General features: G+C 39.4%; 1 protein-coding gene across 1 annotated transcript in view; it reads right to left on the reverse strand.

The window, feature by feature from the left end:
- The window catches only part of LOC138060118 (macrophage mannose receptor 1-like), a 91962-nt gene that overhangs the window by 61740 nt on the left and 11992 nt on the right, over nucleotides 1-18230 (reverse strand). The window contains 18 exon segments of the mRNA XM_068905833.1: nucleotides 664-711; nucleotides 1234-1398; nucleotides 2506-2669; nucleotides 3386-3455; nucleotides 3894-3923; nucleotides 5457-5740; nucleotides 6019-6166; nucleotides 7394-7669; nucleotides 8827-8862; nucleotides 9261-9458; nucleotides 11384-11584; nucleotides 12216-12385; nucleotides 12645-13149; nucleotides 13843-13878; nucleotides 14437-14532; nucleotides 15558-15674; nucleotides 15677-15784; nucleotides 16551-16640. Of these exon segments, the coding sequence (XP_068761934.1) occupies nucleotides 664-711; nucleotides 1234-1398; nucleotides 2506-2669; nucleotides 3386-3455; nucleotides 3894-3923; nucleotides 5457-5740; nucleotides 6019-6166; nucleotides 7394-7669; nucleotides 8827-8862; nucleotides 9261-9458; nucleotides 11384-11584; nucleotides 12216-12385; nucleotides 12645-13149; nucleotides 13843-13878; nucleotides 14437-14532; nucleotides 15558-15674; nucleotides 15677-15784; nucleotides 16551-16640 (2742 nt within the window).

The following is an 18230-nucleotide window of genomic DNA, read 5'->3' on the forward strand; positions in this document are numbered from 1 at the left end:
AAGATCCCACAGAAAGGCAGGTATTAGTGTGAGCCACCTGTCACTTTTTTCCAATGACCATAAACAGTTTAGTGATTGACTGAATAAATAATCAAGTACTGTAAAATTAATTGAATTACTGTAACAAAACCATTCAACAAATAAAGTCAAGAATCAAAGAGATAAACGAAGATGAATATTCAGGCCTGTGCGATGTTTCGTGCGGGAGATATTCGAAGAAATGTTTTACTCAAATTTATGAGGCTTTGTATGGAGAGGCCATGTTTGTGTCCCCTCTCAGGGACACAAATATGGAGGCCGGAAGCTGGCAAAGACATATGTCATCGAGTTTTGTTATAAAAAAGCCAGTAGACGTCTTCTGAGGGCTCATAAACATCTATGTGAATACTTATTTTCATACAAGGACTGCTCTGCAGATTGCAAAATCTCAGCGGGTAAGTCACTTTTTTAACCTCCGTGATAGCATTCTCGACCGCAATTTTAATATCGTGTCACGCAAAAGCTTAGAAATTCAACTGTGCTTTGTCACAAGACGAAAAACCCTATCAAACTGAAAATTTGTGAAAAGACAAGTCTTCAGCTGTTCTAATAACTAACTAAATCTCAAAAGGGTTGTTGCTAGTTTTGATGACGTCACGTGAAAACCAAGAATAGGACACTCACCTTGCGTACTAGTGGCTACAGGTGGAGCTGATGTCACTACTTTGTGGGCTTTCAAAGGAAAAAAAAAAAAGAGCTGTGCGAGATAACATCATAAAGTACCCTCATAGTTTGATATATTTTAGCTCCACTGTAAGCCGCCTATATGCACCATTTCAATGTGCACTGAACTATATCCTGCCTGCTACCTACTCATCTGTAGCTTGGCATAGGAAAACGATGCGAAAAGATTCCCCGTCTCAACTTTATCTTATGGCAAAAACACAAATTAAACCTGCATGTATATGGAAGAGCTCATCTTCCAAAATGATTGTGGCCATTTTATGTTTATCTAAACAGTTACCAGCTTTTCTTTAAACTAACGACAGGAACGTTAGAATCTACGTTTAATTTAAACTTCACTAAAAGAATTGGTAGGTTGGGGAAACTCGGTTTGAATGTGCATTACGTTTACGCATCATTACGATAACTCCTACAGCTGAAGGACAACTGTATCGGTTTTGACATTTGGTAACTTGGTAAGCTGTTGTGTACTGTAGGCAAAGTGAACAACTAGCAGATAATTCAACTTACTTCGAGGCATCTTGCAAATAAATTTATTGACCGAATAGCAGCCGGTATCACCCCACTCGCCAGTAGAGTACATCTCAACACATGGCTGTTGGCCATGGTGGCTGTCTGGCTGTTGCGGGGTCCATCGCGTGAACTTCACAGGGCTTTTGTCACTCCATGTATGACCTTCAATAGAGATAGTTCTGTCGTCTAAGTCAGGGAGCCGTATATCATTTACATTATAATAATAGCATAGTCGTATAAACATAACAACTTTCTTTAATTTTCCAGACATGTTTCGACGGTACATCCGTCATCTTCAGTGCGCTTTAAATTCAACGGCGATTTCAAAATATGTAACACTGAAGATGACGGATGTACCGTCGAAACATGTCTGGAAAATTAAAGAAAGTTGTTATGTTTATACGACTATCTATATTGTTGCTGCTATCTAGACCTTTTGAATAATCGCATACCATTTAATGCACGAAACATGAAAACCACTGTATAATGAAAACAAACATCATATAAAGGGTTCCTTACAATGCGTTTGCTTTGTATTAGTTAATATACGCGGGAGATAGCGTGGACCTTATAAGCTTAAGATTACGAGAAACCTGTGGTACCACACGTTACGCGTAGGCCGTTATTCGATAGAGCAAAAAAAAACTGCGGAAGAAACTACACTCCTTCAATTCTCGTTCAGCGAAAATCTCATTTTAAATTTAACGAACGAACTGAAGTTCTCCTCGGGACCATTTACAATAGGCAACCAGCACATTTAAGAAGCATACGATAGTTTACTATGCGATTTTCATTACATTAATAAACAATAGACATATAAGAAGTCAATGAGGAATGTAGCGCTGAGTTGACAATTTGACTCATAGGAAACAAGAATGAGTCAGCGGTCCAACGTTTTTAGTAGAACTGAACTCACTCGTATACGATATCATGGCCACCTTCGATCTAACGGTGCAGTATTGAGAGTGCTGGTCTTTAAGACATTTGTCCTGACATCGATTTCCGCGTCATTCGTATGTTTTATTATTTTTTTTTTTAGTTTTTGTTGTTGTTGTTGTTTTTTTTTTTTGTTTGGGTACTAGCCCTATTGGGTAAACCTTCTCTATTGCTTCTTGAATATATTATGTTAGGATGCTATAAGGAGTGCAATAAAGTCTTAAAGAAAGTCAGAATTATTTTTAACAGTCTTTCAAGTCACTATAATACTTGAGCTCGGAATACTATTCCCCGAAATCCCTTTAAAAAGAGATGAATAGCAATGCTACACACCATAGAGTACTCCACGGTCACTCAATCCAATCCAGACTGCAAAAGCCGAGCCATTAACGACATTGTCAGCAACAAAAGTATTCTCGGCAAGGCTTTGTATACTGACCAAGTCAGAATTCTGACCAAAGGCTCTACAGGCGTCTCTGGCAGCAGTCCAAGTCTTGCTACACGAAAAAGTAAATCAAGGCATTATTCTCTAAAGCAATTTATGATTTGGTTTAACTTGGTTGCTAGTACATAACACGACCAGGTTCAATGCAGATCAGATTATAGCTTTTTTTGAAACAAAATGGATGTGTCACATTTCACTCAAACTTATGTAACAATCGTCACGTGCTTGATACGAACACAAGTTAGTAAACGCCATGAACGGGTTAATTCTAAGAAACTGTGCTGACATTGTGGTCGATGAGGAGCAAAACAGGAAAAAACTGATCTCATCAAAAGAGTTACAAAGGTATTTACAGTAACAAATCTTTGTGCGGTGACGTTTCGAGTGTAAGCTCTTCGTCAGGGTGTTCTTAGCAGTTTATGTAGGAAATGGAGGAGCTTTGCAATTGGTGTAAACAAGATGACGAAAATATGCCAATAAATTAATTGAATAAAAAGTGTTCATTGATTCAGAAGGGATTAGGTGTACGTAGTTGAAAAATACATTTTTGCCCCCGATTTTTTGTGCCTTATGTATAATTACTGACAACCATCATTCCTTAATTTTCTTTAACAAAGGGCTAATGCTGGAAACTTCATCTAACATTTTTTTTCTTGCGTTCGTCAATTTACCCGGCTTTATCAACTCGTTTCCTAAAACACAAATTCTAGGCCTACACCATGCTTTCCTTAAAACTCCACTCGCCATACTTCTCGAGATACTACATACCTCGGTGCCATCAATTTGTAACAGAATGATCCATTCGACATCCAACCAGATGGACACGGAACCGTAGGAACTGAGAAAAGGTAAGCATGTGAAGAAAAAAAGTTCCTTTCTTTAAATCTATTTCACTATTTGCAAAATAACTTTACAAGAACTGGTCCGTATTAGCAAAGCGACTTGCATGGCTGGGCTAGCAGAAATTAATTTTTTTCCAGTCTCAAAATAGGGTTGTTTCTGCCTGTCTGCTTCAGTTACCTAACGAGACATGAAAGAGCCGCATACCTTTGACAAAATATTTCATGACATCAAAATAGAAAGCCAAGGTTTGGTCAAGGGAGTACCCAAATGATCCAAAAAGCATATGGCGCGTCTCTTGGCATTAATCCCGATACAATTATGATTCTATTATTCAAATCAGCGTCAATCTGGGATCAGCAAAATTACTTAGAATTCGGAATCTTGATCTTATGGGGAAAAAAAAGTTGTATTGTAAAGCTCAGTGGTCAGTTACCTATCGTTGGAGGAGTAGTTGAAGCCTTGCCTGTTAAAACCAAAAAATAATAATAACAATAACAAACTAGGGAACTAACGAACGAACAAACAGTAAAACCAAGATAAATCCCAATTCGAGGATCGGTCGTATTAAAGAAAACATATCCCCTGGCTTGCATTGGAAAGGAAGATAAATGAAAATTCGCCATGTTTCGTGTTTGCGTTTCTCAATCTTACAATATTTGTGCAATTAGATAACAAAGCTTGGAGATTTTTAATGCAAAAATTACGGTTTTACAATTTACCATCGACTGTTTCCCAACATCCAACGAAAGAAGATGGTGACTCTACGCCCACCCACCATAGATGATTACCGCTTCAACATGTTGGCCAGCAAAACCCGAGGCTTAACGACTCACCAAAACGGTGTAGCCATCAGCTATCTAAACCATGATCAACTAACGGTGAATGGCTTTGAGGCAAAACTTACAGGATGATGAATGTAAAGAAAGATTGTTAAGGTGGTATTATGACGAAAATCGCATCTTTCCTATCTAAGCCATTTTGAAACATAAACAAGTATTCTGCATGAGAAGAAAATGCTGTTTACTTTTTTGAAATATCTCTTTTCGTTCCAGAGATATTTGAGTTTTTAATATATGCAAATTAGTCAAGTGATAACGTTATACACAACCAAATTTTCTTCAAATATGATGAAAAGAGATGTCTCAGCCAATTTGTATCAGAAATGGTTGATTTTTTGCAGTAAGATTCTACTAAATGTTCTCCACAATATGACCTTAACAGTTCTGTTACCATGGCATCATACTGGGTTCCAGACCTCCCCCATATTAAAAGCTTTTCTGGCCATCTTTGGCGTTCCATTTTGATATTTGCTAACAGCACTTCATATGCATGATCCAGCAAGCATATAAATATGTTAGCTCGAGTTTGTGACCTTGTTTAACCTTTTTCGAGCTGAAAATCACGAAAATATTGAAATCAAGTGGGTGGGGACTGGAACAGAGTGAGTTGCCATGGGAACAGAATTTTTTATAGCCATTGGTGTGTTTCCTGTAGAACTATTAGACTAACAAGTTTCAATGGTCTGTGCTGCAAATTGGCCAAGGTAGCTCTATTTATATACTCAATATAATATTGGAGTGAGTGTATGACGTCATCAGTCATCTCATTTGCATATTTTACCCATTTTTCAAACTTAGATATCTCCGGAACTAATCAAGATATTTGCAAACAGTAAATGGCGTTTTTGTTCTTTCATGGAATTCTACGTGATACACTCAAAAAATTAAGGGGTAAAAATTTGATCATAGTACCACTTTAAAGCATTTCGCTATGTATTCATTCATTCAACCGGACGCACGTATGTCGAACGTTGAGCCGGGTTGCTATCATATTAGCAACAAATTAGACTCAAGTAGCACTAAAATCTCGAGGCTGCACACAGCAATAGATCTCAACTGCATAGTGGCCACCATATTGGTACGTTTCGCCGGACTACCAGCATCATTACCCTTCAACATTCATCCGGGGCTTTGCAAAATTGTTCTGAAGAACTTACTTGAGTACATTGAACATGCGTATGGAAGTTCAAGAGTGCAATTGACATCTTTCCAGAACAGTGAGCTCATTTTACCACGCTGAAGAGTAGCGCTAACGCAGCTCCCAGGAAGGATCCTCTCATCAGGCTGTCCATGAAGCCAGCTGCTGTAATCTACAGCCGTTCCATCGGTCCACCTGTAAATTCCTTTTTGCCCGGCATCTGTAAGTCCGATCCATACCCCGTCTATATCGCCAATGTCCCACGAATTTATGAGCAATGTTGTCGCCACAATGTTATCAGTGCTAAAACAAATATTTGACTGAGTGAGTCATGAATATCGCATTATTGGTTGATCACGGCAGGGATATCAGGTTCTATTACTTCCTTGCAATAAAAAAAAAGGAGACAAAGATATAATAAGGATGTGTTTTTATGCATGACAGTACAGTGAAACGTTCGCATACAGAACGAAAGGTGACCGGGAGGACTAAGTTGAAGTTTTACGTCAGGTTTAGGTGACGTTGAAACACTCCTGAATCAAGGTAATACTTTCTTCGAAACTAGAACAGTCAACTTATACCTCGTGTGAAAACTTGCAAGATCAGCGCCAAGGTTTTGGCAAGCTCGCCATGAATCCTGCCAATTTTTGCGATCGAAGAACAAGCCAAAACAGCGGGGATCATCAAGTGCGCTTTGCCAACCGGTAGGACAAGCTGGATCCACTTTTCCTGCCAAAACGATGTTGAGCTTTAAAATGACGTTTCTTACAAGTATTTCCATTATCATCATAAATCTCTCGACAAAAACAATTGCAGCGTACCAGTTGCCATAAACTTGCCAAAAAAACTAGTGGTTAGTTTCTTGACCGAGGCATCGGTCTATTCCCCAGTTAAAAGTTTGACGTTTCAAACAGTTTTGAATTCGTGCTTTTAAAGCTTTTCATGACTAACCTCTCACCAGCTTCGTCTGAGACTAATTATTTGCATTAACCAAACTGGCGGCACTACGGCGGATTTTTTCGCCTTTTCTGGGTTACAGAATATTTATTGAATAATTATGCAAACGAATAAAAAAGGAAAACAACCTGATATGCTCCCTAAGTTGAGGATTAAACAAAACTATTAAATAGCTTAAGGTGGCTGAGCACAGTTTTCCGCAGTCAAATAAGGTGGATTTAGAAAAGAAAAACAAATTAACGTCGTGGTGCTTTAGAAGTGAAAACCCAGCAGAATGCTGAGCATGCGCATTCGCTCAAAAAATTTAGACCAACAACTGTTGGCTGTTCTAAAATAGTTTCGACTACTAATAAGCCGTCTATTAAAAGAAAAAAAAATCAGACATATAACAGACGAATCATGAAAAATCCGTCTGTTGAAATTCTATGATAAGAGCTGTTAAACTTTCTTTCTTTGTATTATTTTAAGTACGCAAATGCCTGCAAATATAACTGAGTGAATTTTGCATAAATGAAGAACACGCATCCTTCAGGCCTTGTTTTAATCGAGATGCGTTACCATGGTAAGGGCCTGCAAAGCACATAAACTGACGAAAATTGAAAAACTCGTGGTAGTACTTATCAGTGACCAACTTTTGAGCTTCGATGCAAAGATTGCGTAAATATGGCAGAAATGGAAGTATGAGTGCATCAAAACTGTGTTCAGTCACCTAAATCCAAATCCGATTACAGTATTTCATTTAGTCAATCGCACCAGACAGAAAATGAAATTAAAGAAATTGTATGCAGCTAAGAGCATGAGGTCCGGTTATACTTATGTTTAATTCATTCTCAGGCTGGATGAAAAACAGGGAAGGGGCTGAATTGGTTCCTTGGCCCCCGTGACCGCACGAAACTTGATATGAGGGTGGGTCTTCTCAACGGTTTTGTCCATGATGATTGTTTACCTGGCTATGTATAAAAATGAAAGAATTAATCTCCTTAATTAAACGTTGCTTACCCTCCTCGCAAACATAGCTGATGTTAAGATACTTGCTCACTCCTAAACAAGGGTCTGGACCCAGTGATGCCGAAGCTTTAAGTGAACAGTGATTTTTGCCTTGGCATCTTGCCTGTACCTTTGACGTTACATCGAGTCGACAGACGGTTACGGCGTTATATCCACATACGTTAGCGGTGGTGCGTCCCCAGTTAGCAGAGAGGACTCTAAGAGTCGTAAATAAAGGGCAGCTAAGCACGGCTGAAGTCCACCGGCAAACATTAAGTTCCTGTGGAGCTACAATGATAAAGCCTGTGTCACAAGATACTATGGTTATGTACCACTGTATACAATCGTGATCCAAAGATGTTAGGTGCAGCATTTCCTCACTCCAAACACCGACCCCGTTTCAGCGAAAATACTAAGAAAATTTATGACCCGGACTATTAATCTTATTTTCTGTCAGTAGCACAGGTTTCCCACTTATTTGTATTGCTGGCAATTGAGCCTTTTCCTGATTGAAAAATGCCAAAACTGCTACCGTGTACGCATGTTGGTGACTTGTTTTGACACGAAGACATTTTTGAAAAACATCGCAAAAATGACACTATTTTTCGCGCGCTCACTGTTGTTCTATGAGGAAATCTTGTCCTCGTTGTCGTTCTCCTCCTATAATCTAAAGCTCTCGGACGCTAATATATGTGAAACGCAGGGCAGTAAGATTACTCAACCAAATTAATTACACTAACGTATTATGAAAAGCCGAAAAACAATGATGGCAAACTATGAAATTTACAGGCCGCAGTCTATTCTTCAATGCCTCACGAATGCACCTGAAAGTCCATTTAACCGTAAATTTCACATTTCACAGAATTCAAAGTACACTTTCAGAGATATACTACAGTTTTCCGAATATAACAAGATCAAGATTTTGAAAGCTGTGAAATTAAAGCAACAGGTTGTCTCTTCTGAAGTATTAGTCATGGCAATTCATGTAAAATGTAATTTTACCTAACAATTAAATACAAATCAGAAGAAAATGCTAAATATAGCGATAGAGCTCCTGGAGGGGGACTGCAAACTAGACATTACCTATGACGAGCAGAGAAGAGGCGCTATACCCATCAAAGTCAAATATACCCAATGACCAAATTCAATGCAGATGCCACTCACAAAAAAAGGCGAGGTGGAGGGGCAAACGACACTTGATGTTTGGTCGTCACAGATTTTGCAAATCCATTTTGCTCGTGTCCTATTAATACCAATGTAATGAAACACGAGACAAAAATTTTCCTCGAATTTAAAAGAACTTCACATTGGTGCATCCCTAAATTTCGCAATATATCAAACGGTAAACGTGGGGTAAGTGAGAATAGTAATAATCACAGCAATTTATAAGGATAAAGATAGTGATATTAAGTAACGACCGAGAAAGTAGAAGTGAAATTCCTTACCTTTGTTTCCAGGAACTTTGTTCGGCACAATATATTCTATGGAAAAATTGTGAACCAAACTAATTTTTTTGCTGTATTTTTGTCGGTATAACTTCAGGCGTTCTTTCAACAAATGCAAAAGAAACCACTTTTGTGCAGGTCTCAAGTGCCAAATAAACAACTACTCAAAGCTACGCATTTTTATTCGTTGATATCCTACTCACTGCATGTATCATCGAAAGTGCATTGAGTGCGCATTCAATTTTTTGTTAGCTTTGACATTGAAATAACCTAAGCCAGAATTGAGACAGCTCTTGTTTTTCAAATTTATAACGGATTCTGGACTTCTCCCATAAAACGTAAACGACAAGACAACTTTTAAATCATTTTAATGCGCGACATCATTCAATTGGAAAACCTCCCCGTTTTATTTCACGAGCAATGAGAGTTCAAACCTTTGGGCTTCTTGCAAATATAAGCTAGACTGTTGTCACAGTTCTGGTCGTTCCACCGGCCATCATTAGAATTTCTCACACTAACACAATCTTCTGAGCTCGCCCAATCGTCTGGATTCCAAGCATCCCAGTTAGTATACACAACATTTGAACCATCGGACCACTTAAATTCACTCTCGACTCCTTTATCGTTCAACCCTAGAAAAAAACAAAAAAAAACAAATAATAAATAAAAGAAGAATAAAAGTGGTGATGTGGTTTTTTTTAAGTTTAACCGCTTGTGTCCAATTGCAAAAGTCCTTGAGAGGGCTCACTTTGAACGCACAACCCGACCTCGGACGCCTCCATTTCCACGTCAACTTTGTGGCTATTTCCAGCCGAAAGCGCGCGCGGTGCTTGCGAAGAACGTTCTTGCCTAGGAAGACATTAATTATACTACTCTAATGCTGTAGCTGCCCACAGTATTCTACTCTTAAGAGCCGGAGGAGACGTGGAAAAAAATCCTAGTGATAAACCTTAATGCCCGTCATGTCAACGAACCATCGCCGTGAACCACAGTTCAGTTCGGTATTCTATTTGCCGTTGTAGTTATTTCATTAAATGTGGCCACTTTTCCAGCCAATAAATACAGAGATTTTAACGCTCCTACAGGTTCATTAAAGTTATGGGTGTGCAACTGCTGTTGTTTGGCAGTTTTACCATTTCCTACCACGTCTACCGAGGAACTGATTTCTTTGCTTTTGGACTCAGCGCTACCCGAAATAAACTGTGTCAGTGATTCAGAATCATTAAAATCACCGACAGACTGGTTCTCTACGACCATAAACGGTTATTATAAGAACAATTAAAAAAAAATTGGTCATCTTAACGTAAATAGCATCCTGGGCAAAGCAGACGAAGTGATTAATATACTCAACGGATGTGCTTTTGATATCCTTTTCATCACCGAAAGCAAGATTGATGGGACTACCTCTTCTTCTTTATTTGCCCACCCGCAATATCTTATTATTCGACGGGATAGAAAAACAAGGAGGAGGTGGACTACTCTCTATATCAGATCGAACGTAACGGCCCACCGTCAGATTAAATTCGAGCCAGGGGCCCGTTTCTCAAAAGTCCCGAAAACTTTTCGGGCCCGAAAAGCCATTTGTGAAATTGCCAACCGCTTGTTTTAGAAAGCCAATCTTTCAACATGTTTTCAAGGCAACAAAAAGAAAAATAACTGTGAAGTTTGACGAATTAAATCCTCTCTTTTCTTGAGATACAGAGGGAATTGTGACACCCGAAAACGGCCCGTAAAGTTTCGGGACTTTTGAGAAACGGGCCCCAGGAGTCGAATCAATTTGTTTAGATGTAAAGGACTATGCAAATAATTGGTTTCTGATCTGTGCTTGTTACCGCTCTCCTGGGAAATGTAAAATCACGGATTTTATCCCAGCCTGTGCGTTAGCAGCTGAGAGAATGTACGCCAAACGAAAAGAAATCAGATTGGCAACAAGCGGAAATTTGCAAGTCGGGATTTGTGATCACGATCTGATCTTTGTTGTGAAGAAACAAAAGCTACCAAGACTTAAAGCGAGAACAATAGAGTTTAGATCTCTGAAGAATTTGGATCAAAATGCGTTTCTCTCTAATCTAAGAAACGTTCCATGGATCAGCTCTTACATTTTCGAAAATATCGATGATATGTGATTGGTCTGGCCTGTTCAAACAAGTCCTCGACGAACATGCACCCGTGAAACGAATACAGCTTCGCAACAACCAATTGCCGTGGATAAGCCCCGATATTCAAAAGCATATTTGAATACGAAATCGACTTTAAAATAAATTTCACCGTGTACCAACATACTTAAATTGGTGTCAATACAAGCAACAACGGAACACAGTCACAGCAATAAAGAGAGGGGCAATCAAGGATTTCTGTGCTGATATACCGTCAACAACACCATCCACCTGTCTATTCTGGAAAAAGATGAAATCGCTTCTCCCAAAAAAAAAAATATCGAATATTGATGGTTCCGCTGACTTCCGCCTTTTCGACAATGGCTAACTAACATCTCATCCGAGCGCTGTACTATAAAACCATAAAAGCAACAACAACGACAACAAAAAGAATTCACTACCAATCCAAGCTTCTGCATCCAATCCATAACGTCCTACTTCTAACGTTATATGCGCTTGCTCAACTGGGGAATTGATGCTTGCCAACTCTGCTTGTTGATACAGACATGCCAGTCTTGCATTATACCAGGATTTCTTGTTCAGGTTGAACTGATAACAGAATTGTCCGAATTCTTTCCAACCAGTTTGACAACTACCGAGCTCTAAAATACAAAAAAAAGGTAATTATGGCACACCCAAGAATGCGTAGCACGGTGAAGCGCGAAGCTCTAGGAGCAGGAGATTTCCCTACTAGATTCTCAGGCAATATCTGTATCCTTCTCAAAGATAACAAGACTAACGTTGAGATACAGGGGTGCATGGGTATATTATTCAGTGGTGTGTCATTAAAGACATCTTGGTATTTCTATTTTCAGAGCAGTATTCACATTGCAAAAGAGTTAATGAAGTTAAGTCGGGTTTAGGCCTGCGTTATTCAAAAAGTGGATGACGATATCCACCGGATAAATCACTATCCAGCGGGTAAACACTAACAAAACCAAATGCGTTATCCAGTGGAAAGCGCTATCCACCGTTTGAAAACTGGGGTGACACCCGTGTCTTTTACTCTAGAGGACGTGGGTGAAACGACTTTTGTCAGCATAGAGGCGAATTTTTGAAGGGAAGGTAGCTCAATGTGCGCTAAGAAACGTCAAAACTACAAAACAGACAATCCCTTGTGACACACTATTGTAATAAAATCCGTTGATTATAGGCATACATGCGCTGAAAATTGTGTCAGCTTCCTATTAATAATTTTGCATATTAGCCCCTAACTTTACAAACTATTCCTACCAGCAAGATATATTTTGCTGACTTCTCGAGATGAGAAATATCTTTTCCATACGGCCAATGAACGAATCAGAAATCCACCAGCTGATGGTTGAGCTGACTTGCTGCCCACAGTCAGCGAAAGACTTGTATTACCAGAGTAAAGAGAAGATGTTCCTTGATGAAGTGATGATCTAAGGTAGAAACTGCACGTGTGATTCTGCGAACAATGAAAACGAGCCATGGCAAAAAAACTTGTTCTTCGACCGGGGAAGTACATTCTTAGGCGAAAGTGCATGTTTCTGGGTAGTTGGAGAAATCCAAGTAAGCTTGATATTTCAGACTGCATTTCTTTTTTAAATACCATTTTTGCTTGAAGCAATCTTAAAACAATCTGAAATAATCTGGTGTAAATCTCAAGATAGCTAAAGCATTACGCAATTTGTCACTGACCTTTTTGTTCCATTTATGTACAATACCAGACCTCTTTCCAGTTGCCAAGAAAACATCACGTGCTGCCATACAGTGTTGCCAGTGGTCAGTGAATCAAACAACGTCCAGTTCTTTGTTCCAGTAACGACCGCCACATAAAGCTGACCGTTCGCGACATACACTGCAAATCCAGGTTTCCCTTGAAGCAGTGTTTCGTTTCCTATCGTGTTTACGATAAACGTGTTTCTGGTCCACGTTTGTGCACCATCCTCAAACTGCCCCACAAACGAGACTGTGATACCGTTAATGCATTGGCTGGGGTCGGTGATACAATCATCTGAAAATGGACCGGTTTCTACGTATGCGTTATAACCGGCAAACCGTAAAGCATCTCTTCCGACTTGATAACGATCGGTTTTGTTCATTACGTTCCCAAAGACAGAACCTGGGATGGTTCCTGCTACTTTAGTTCCATTGTCTACAAGTGCATTCAGTGGCCAATAGTAACTGGTTGCACTGATCCAGTCTGAAAAACATAACCATTGCCTCAGTAGGGAAGCGCTAAGGGTCGTTGCTGAGAACTAAATACTAGTCAATATTTCAAAACACGCGCCTTCAAATCAAGGAAACGATAAAAGGATAACTTTGACAAATGTTCTTGCAGGATAAATACACCTCGTAGTTCGTCGAGACATCGAGAAGCTTTTAGTTTCAAAGGGTTACTTTGAAGGGTAACTGGCTGCACTGATCCAGTGTGCAAACATAACCATTGACTCAATAGGGAAGAGGTTAGACTAAGAGTCGTTGCTGAGAACTATAAATACAAGTCAATATTTCAAAACATGCGCCCTAAAAGCAAGGCAACGATTAAAGGAAATTTTTAAAAGGTTCTCACAGCACAAATACACCTTTTAGTTCGTAAATACGAACGCTCGTTATTCAACACCCTGAAGAGGCTTTCATCTTTAAAGGGTTACTGGTTTTGGCAAGTATTTTCGGACAGTGGGGAATGCCTCTCTCTTGGAAGATAAAATCCTGTGAAATAACAGATAAGAACTCGAACTTCCTGTAATGGTCAATGAAGCAGGAAACAGCCGCATTCAATTTCTTAGGTGTCCGTGCGCTCATGTACTACATAATTGTTCGGCATGATTGCTCTTCAATTAACTTTTTGCTGGCAAAACAATTATTTAATGGCAGTTTTTGATGAATTACTTACTGCCTGTCACGGGGAACTTATCACTGTCCGTGGAAGCTGATGATCACGAAAAAAGAAAAAGAAAAGAAAAAACAAAGCATCTATTAGTTAGGGAAAGACGTTTACTGCATTAAAGAAGATCCACGAAGGTCGAAATTGTGCAGTACAATTGAACAAATTAAGGAAAGATGGTCCTCGGGATGACAAAAAAATGCACTTCCAAATATTAAATTTAAATTTTAAATTTAAAGTTAAAAATGGAACGCTTATTACTATTTAGTAATCCTTAGTGATATAGTCTGACATTCGCACAAGACTGGTTCTCATTTGGTTCTGCTTTAATGAAATGTATTTTAAACTATTAACGTACACTTGCACTGCAAAACGCTTCTTGCTGACTTGGCAGGTTATGACATCGTTAGGTGAATTGTTAAACTGGAGCGGCAAGCCAGAATCAGGAAGATTTCTTTAAGCTTCCCTTCTTTCAAGAATCGTATTCAAATTCAACACGCTCTAAACAACTTTGTTTAAACCAATAGTCGAAAAATAATCACACAGCAGTTTACCGTTAACATATAGATGACCACGTTGAAGCTCATCACATTCCTTTCTTACCCATTTTCTTTTTGCAAATGAAGGGTCTGTATTCACCACAGCTGACATCTTTCCAGGCTCCTCTGGATGCATCAATCTCCACACAGGCCCTGTAGTCTAAGAGTGTAAAATAATCCGGAGTTAGCGTATCCTTTTCGTTTATTTACACACAGTCTCAACAGAGACTTAATAAGTTATGACAGATTTAACTTTACTTATTTAAACGGCATTTTATTTCGATGATGACTTTCAACCTCCGGTTGATTTATTATTGATATCACGTTCAGTTCTTGAGGAAACGTTCCGCTAAGTCTTAGAGCTTTATCGAGAGAAAGCGTAATTCAAATCATAGGTGAGGAACATCAGACAACTCGGCAATCAAAATTGGGCGTTTGTCAACACGAACCTTAAGGCTAGGCCAAACGATAAATGCTGGACGATCCAACATGTTGGTTGCATGTTGGACAGTCCAACATGTTAACTATTAGGGGGTGGCCAAAGGATACCAAACATCCATTCAACATGTTTGATCAAACATGAGACGCATTGGGTTGTGGGTAAGGATATTTCCCAGCGTACACCACGTTGTAACTTCAACGGCTGTTTGCAAAATGGCGGAGAGTAAAGTGAAATTTAAGCGTTGTTTATCAGTGTTATTAGTACTTGACGAGCTTGAAGAAACGGAGGATACAGCAAGTAAACGAGGTAAAACAAGAGAATGGATTCGAAGACGACAAGAGGGTGGTTATTTTACCAATATTGTTCGAAAACTAGCCGCCGAAGACACGGCAGCTTATCGCCAGATGATAAGAATGAAATGCGAGGACTTCATTGGATATTGCAAGAAATAGAAGCGGATATTACCCCTCGTCAACTGTCGGTCAGTTTCCTCGTCGCTCCAACGTCTTGCTTTTGTTTTGGTGTTTTTGGCTAGAAGTTTGATCGATATTCTGCGCTGCTTCCTCGCTCGCTGACATTTCTGGTGCTAGCAAACGGTGTCTATGGTAACGACTGAATTTGCAGTCACAATGAGCGTGCGCGAAGAGAATCGCGGCCCGGAACTTACAGAAGGGTGCAAGAAACCTATGTCACCGAGAGGTATTTACTTTGGTTCTTTAATTGTGATTGCCAATTAAACTTACTTTGTGATGTATAATCCTTCGGATATCCACCATCCCAAGCCGTGAGCCTGTATGCGCTTCCGTCGCTCCAGTAGAAATGTTTATTCACGTCTCGATCATTTAAACCAATCCAAAAGAGTAAGCCCAGCTACTCAGAGCCTTCAAACGATCATTCAGCCAGTTTTTCTCCCGGACGCTGACTATGCTGACAAGATCACCGCCACGACTCAAACACGTTGCACGAGCATCTAAACCGTAAAACAGATCGTTGTGGCAACAATACTATAAAAGAGACCTGTTTTAAAACCCATAAGAAGAAAAACAACCCGTGAAAACTTTAATCCCGACTTACGGCGGACAGCAAAATGTAGTTTGACGTTAGAGATTGACGCAGTTTGCATGTTTTGATAGAGAGAAAAAAAGATAAAGAGCTAGAACAGCACAAATAGTGCAACGGAAAGGGTAAAATATAGAATTGTCTCATCTTTGACTTCAAAATTTTCAGATATAACAGATGCCAAGTTGTTTTATGTATCAGATACATCCAAGATTAGTAAATCCCGAAAAAAAAAATTACGCGAATGGCAATCTCATGTGCTGAAAACTGTTTCCGAAAACTTCCTATCCTTTGAACTGACGTCTAGACGTCCAAAAACAATGTTTTCGAGAAGTATTGGACTCACACTAAAACTGAAAACGGTACTTAGTACATAGTGCATAGTGCAAGTGCAAGTGCCTTACTGGGGAAAGCGACTTAACTCTATTTTTCCTGCACCAGTCTATCAAGCTACAAAGTTGGATCGAGAAGAAGAGGGTGTATTTTTTTTTTCTTGCCTCTCCCCCTCTCCGTCATCTCTCATGCTTCTGACTCACCCCCTTGGTGGCAATTTACTGCTCTCTCCAATCATTCCGCGAAGGGCATACTGAGCGTTTGACTACTAAAATGCACATGCACCGCCGGCTAGAAAACAAAGAAAGTGTCACCACATGCACTATTACTTCTCAAGTACAAACCTGCCCAAATCTTCCACTGATTTGAGTTTATTTGGTAGCAGTTTTCATCAAGTCCAATTTCCCAACCAACACCGCATTTCTTTGAAGACGCTAAAAACAAGGGTTCAAGAACTTAAACATCTGAATAAGCATTGTTTTTTTTTCTTTTGGGACCATTGCGAGACCCAAGAGAAACAGAAAACGACGCTTGTATAAAATTTGGGGGGAAAAAGAAAGAGTTTTACGGCATTTTCCAACTCGGTCAAGCTGTTCTGTGAGTCAACAGAGAGCTAACGAGAGTTATAAAGAAAATTGCGGTTAGGAGTTATTTATTTACGCTCTAGCCATGAAACCTAATTTTTCCTTGTTTGACTTACCGTAAAATGGCTTAGGGGTTCGTTTTTTAACAAACAAATTGTTATGTAGAAGAAAAAACGAGAAGAAATTCCACGTATACGGCAAACGTGAAAATACCTAGCTATTTTCACGTTAAAAATGCAAGACCAACCGGCAAAAAATGGGAAAATCGTGGTGACATGGTCACTTTGCTGTTCGTGTTTCACGTAAATGTAGGTAAATGTGACGCTAAATATCTCTTCGTTTTATTCAAATACTCATTTCGCGATTAGCGGTCTGCAATTTTCTTGGAATAATATTGGTAAAACATTTGTGGGCATTTCGCAGAGAAAGATGGGAAGCTCATTATTGGGTGCTCACGCCTTGTACATACTTTCAAATTGGTCACTTTGCGTCGTTATCAGTGCGAGAACAGCAAAGAAATGCAACAAAATTGAAACAGGACATGTTGCTCGTCAAACCTATTGTTACTGTGCTTTTCCATAATATTTACTGATTACGAACACTAAATGCAAACCTCTCCCAATTTGAAATTTATTTGCAGCTTTCAGGAGCGAGGAGCGAACTGAGATTTTATAAATATATATATTTCTTATTTTTACTTTTTTTATTTATTTTGTGGCGGGGAAAGGCTGTGAGGTACTCTTTAGCGTGTACCGTTTTTTGTGCCTTTATTCGCCCGGTGAATTACGTTATTTCCCACTGGACGCTGGCCATTGCAAAAGCGACGGTTACAAAAAACTGAAAACAATCAATGACGTGGAAAGCTAAAATTTCATCCAAAATAATAATTATATTTATAAAAAAATTATATAAAAAGACTTAGTTGGACAGAATTCATTAAAGGAAACTTCTATTGTTTAAAGTTAATGAAAATATATCTTCAGGTATAAAGGAAATGAAACGAAGCAATCGTATGTGGGCTGAGTTTCAGTCGATCTCAATCTGACTCCGAGGGTTTTCTCTGGGTACTGCGGTTTTCCTCCCTCCTCAAAATTGACTCCCGACGACCTATTCCATCAGGCTGTGGTGTCTGTGCACCGTGCTCATACATGGGTCGTGTTCAGGGGCCGAGTACAGCTCCTTCGGTCCGACCTTGTTGAGCTGCGCCCTTAGTAATTCAGTCTCCGACTGCGAGAAAGGGCGATTAGCAGGTCAGATATTGCTATCGTTGTCGTTGTCGTTGTCGTTATCGTTATCGTTGTCGTTGTCGTTGGTCGTGTCGTTGTCGTTGTCCATGTCGTTGTCGTTGTCGTTGTCGTTGTCGTTGTCGTTGTCGTTGTCGTTGTCGTTGTCATTGTCGTTTGTCGTTGTCGTTGTCGTTGTCGCTGTCGTTATCGTTAT

This window comes from Montipora capricornis, chromosome 1, assembly GCF_036669925.1.
Source record: "Montipora capricornis isolate CH-2021 chromosome 1, ASM3666992v2, whole genome shotgun sequence".
Classification (NCBI taxonomy): Eukaryota; Metazoa; Cnidaria; class Anthozoa; order Scleractinia; family Acroporidae; genus Montipora; species Montipora capricornis.